This window comes from Gracilinanus agilis, unplaced genomic scaffold (assembly GCF_016433145.1).
Source record: "Gracilinanus agilis isolate LMUSP501 unplaced genomic scaffold, AgileGrace unplaced_scaffold55881, whole genome shotgun sequence".
Lineage (NCBI taxonomy): Eukaryota > Metazoa > Chordata > Mammalia > Didelphimorphia > Didelphidae > Gracilinanus > Gracilinanus agilis.
This window is the reverse complement of record NW_025391222.1, coordinates 1-3,613: the sequence shown is the minus strand read 5'-3', so window position 1 is coordinate 3,613 and position 3,613 is coordinate 1. Positions and strand designations below refer to the sequence as shown.

The 3,613-nt window shown below is 60.3% G+C and overlaps 1 protein-coding gene across 1 annotated transcript; it reads right to left on the bottom strand.

Moving 5' to 3' along the window:
- Nucleotides 1-514: 514 nt before the first annotated feature.
- On the bottom strand, nt 515-1,651 carry LOC123256082 (rho guanine nucleotide exchange factor 26-like; the record flags this gene model as incomplete). Its single annotated transcript, XM_044684773.1, has 1 exon — nt 515-1,651. A coding segment is annotated over exon 1 (1,083 nt), but the record flags the coding sequence as incomplete, so codon positions are not given.
- Between the last annotated feature and the right edge of the window lie 1,962 nt (nt 1,652-3,613).

Genomic DNA, 3,613 nt, shown 5'->3' with positions numbered 1-3,613 from the left:
GAGGAGCACCACCTTGGCAGGTGAGAGAGCCCACCTGGGCTGAAGATGTCCCAAACTCCACTAGGCATCAGTGGCTCCTTTCGTTTTGGGCTCTAAACATTGTGCCTGAAGTCATTCATGGACAAAAACTTGTCTGGTGTGATCTCCAGTGAAGGTACAGAAAATGGTCCCCAAAGGCTGTGGTTGGTGGGGTAAGGGGGCAGGGCCCAGGCAGAAATGGGGCAGAAGAAGGCCATCTGACGCTCCCCCATATATAAAATCAGGGGGCAGCTGGGTGGCTCAGGGGATTGAGAGCCTGGTCCAGAGATGGGAGGTCCTGGGTTTAAATCTGACCTCAGACACTTCCTAGCTGTGTGACCCTGGGCAAGTCATTTCCCCACTATGGCCTGGCCCTTCCCACTCTTCTGCCTTAGAACCAGTGCATCGGCTGAACAAGAAAAGATAATGGGATTTACCCCGCCCCCCCCAAACACACCCACATAGGAATGGGCCCAGTTCCTTCCCGTTTACTCACCTTAATCCTTCCTAAACTGGAGATCTTCTCTTTGTCTTCCATGACCACCTTCAGAATGGGCTGGGACATTCTGTTTTTCTTCTTGGAGTTGGTAGGACTGTCACACTCGAAGCCACTAACTACCGCCCTCCTGTAGGAAGTAGACCTCAAGCCTCTCCTCAGCGAGCCGGGGCTGTCCAAGTCGCTCTCAGCTTCTTCCCCATCACTGGCGGGGAGCAGAGGCGCACTGATGGGGTCCACCATGCTGCGGACCTTCAGGAGCCTCCTGTGGGGCTCTACGTTCGGGCTGGAGGACTTGCTCGTTTTGATCTCGGAGGCCAAGCCCTTGGGGATGATCTGGTGCTTCCCTACTTTCAGGGCGGCCGCGCTGTTGGTACTCAGAATGACCACAGGCTTTTCGAGGTTGCAAGGCAGACGCTGCAGAGGCAGTTTTTGCTCGGGGAGGGTCCTCTGTGGGCAGGGAGAGGGTTTCGAAGGCGCCCTCTCTGGGTCCTTGGCAGGCTGACTGGGTGGCGATTGGGGGAGAGCGGCGGAATGGTTCAGAGCAGGCACCGAGGCACTGAGGGAAGCCCCTGTCCTGGCACCGAGTCCCAGCAGTTCGTTGTCGGGGCTCCTTGGGATGGAGGCGTGGGGAATCCTCTGGGGCTGCCCTGCTGGAGTCTCTGGAGAAGGGACTGTGCCTGGGTAGCTCAGAGAAGGGTTGGCCACCGCTCTGTGGTCCCGGGGTGACTTTTCGGCCCGCAGCCTGAAATCCAGGGGGACAGCCTTCCCGTTGGTCACAGGCCCCCGATTAGGGCACCAAAGCAGGGGGCTCCTTTGGAGCATCCTGCGGTCTGGCGACGGAGACGGGGAGGAAGAAGACGAAGAAACGCTCCCGCTGTGGGAAGGCTCCTTCCCAGCCAATACCGCCCTGTCCTCCACAGGGAAATCGGTGATCAGCAGGCCAGTGGGGCTCTGGTAGGACTGGGGTCTGGGCTTGCTCCGGACCAGCCACTGGGGCTGCGGGGTGGAGCGCCGCCTCCATAATGGGGCAATGTCGTTGCGGTTCGAAAAGTCCACTTCGCTTTCGCCTCCGCGGTCCATCGCGGGGCCTCGCAGGATCCCCGAGGAGAGGGGGCACAGAGCCCGGGCCCGGGGCTCCGCAGCTGCTACGGAGAAGGCACAAATGAGTCCAGTGGTCCTTGAGGGGGAGGACAGAGGGAAGGGAAAGTGCTGCTTCTTACCTCCAGCTCGGGGTAGGGAAAGGCAAAGGGGAGCAGCTCCCCAACCCCTCCCTCCCTCCTCCCCACCCCCAGCTTCTCCCCTGTCCTCGCACCCTGGCTCCAGGGATCCAACCCAGAGGCAGATCTAGCACTTCCCCGAGAAATCCTCCCGAGCAGGAGCCCCAGTCACTGCTCCCTCTCTCACTAGCTCACTCCCGAAGGGGCTGGCTGCTGCCCCTCCGCGCCTCCCGCCCCGCTTCCCCGCTCCCCCTCCGGGAACCCTTCCCAAGAGCGATCGCACCTACCCTCCCAAAGTCTCCAAAGCTCAGAGTCCCGGCAAGCCTTTCTGCCCGGTGGGTGGCCCGGGTCCCGGACTGCAGCAGGAGGCGTAGGCTGAGGCGGCGGCGGGAGCAGCAGCAGACCCAGAGTCCCGGCCCCGCCCCAGCCCGGCCCCTGTGCGGCGGGGCCGCCCGCGAACCGCCCCCGGGGGCCGGACCCCGCCCCGGACCCGCCCTGAGCCCGGCCCAGCCCGGCCACTACCAGGGGGGGATGGGGCTTCCTCCCCTCTGGGAGCCCTAGTGAAGGACCGGTAGCGGATGGGAACCAGGTTCTTGGGGCCTGGGCCGGGCGGGCCTGAGGCAAGGGCGCGGGGGGCCTCGGTTTGTGACTGCCTGTAAATGGGACGATGGAGGATGGCCCCCGGCGGACTGTCCAGAGGAGTCCTGCGAGGGAGAGGGGCTCAGTCTGCGATAGCTTCGGTGCCTGGAGATCCCCTGAAAGGAGTCCTGAGCAGAGCTAACCCGAGGAAGAGGGGTGGGGGCTGGGAGCCGAGAAATGACGGAGAAACAGAGACCGAAGCAGGGCTGGAGACGAACAGTCGGAGACACCGAAACTCCGAGACTGACAGAGAGCCTGAGCGCACTTCGCACTTGGGGCACAGAAGCAACTTTGTTTCACTGGAGATTTCGGAGCCGCCGGAAAAGAGCGAGACTCAGATCCCGGGGTGGGCGGCCTCAGAGCCTCGGGGCCCAGCGGCCAGGGAAGTGGCCCAGTATGGGCCCTTCCCTGGCCGCGGGGCTTATCGCTTCTGGGGACCCCCCCACCCCCTTGTAGATAAGGAAACTGAGGCCCAGGCGGGGAGCGAAAGGGTGGGACTTCCGAATCCGGATTTAGACTAAAACGAGGCTTAAAGGGAGACGGAAAGGGAGGCCGAGCCAGAAAGGAGTGGGGAGAGAGAGAGACAGAGACAGAGACAGAGACAGAGACAGAGACAGAGACAGAGAGAATAGCGATTCTTTTTTTTCACTCTGTTATTCATTCTTGTTATCACGGGTAGAGAGCCATAGGCTGTCTCCGGCTGCCAAAGGGATCCCCCACACACATACACACATCAAGTACCGCTGATCTAAGGAGAAGGGAGGAGAGGAAAAGCTTTCTTCTTTCTGGGGCTGGTGGCACAACTGTTCTGGATTCCAAAGGTTCACAACCTTCACCTCAACCCCTCGCTCTCCCTCCCCCTACGTTTTCAGTCAGTAGAGGAATTTCCTTGATTTCTTCCTGCACAAAATCTCTTGCAGTCACCACCTGCCCCCTTCTGTCCACCTGGATCCGGAGCGTAGCTCGACCTCTCATTCCCTCCTTCCTAGCCTTCTAATAGGCATCCTCCCCTCCCCGTGAATCTTCCTAACAAATCTGGTTCCTAAGGCTCCCCTGCTCACTAGTCCAGTGGTTCCCTGGGACTTCAGGGATCAAATCCAGACTCTTCTTTTGGATATTTAAATTCCTCACAATCAGACTCCAACCGACCTTTCCCTCCTTCTTACACATTCCTTCCTTTCTTCCATTCCTTCCATTCCTTCCTTCCTTCTTTCCTTCCTTCCTCCCCTTCTTCCTCCCC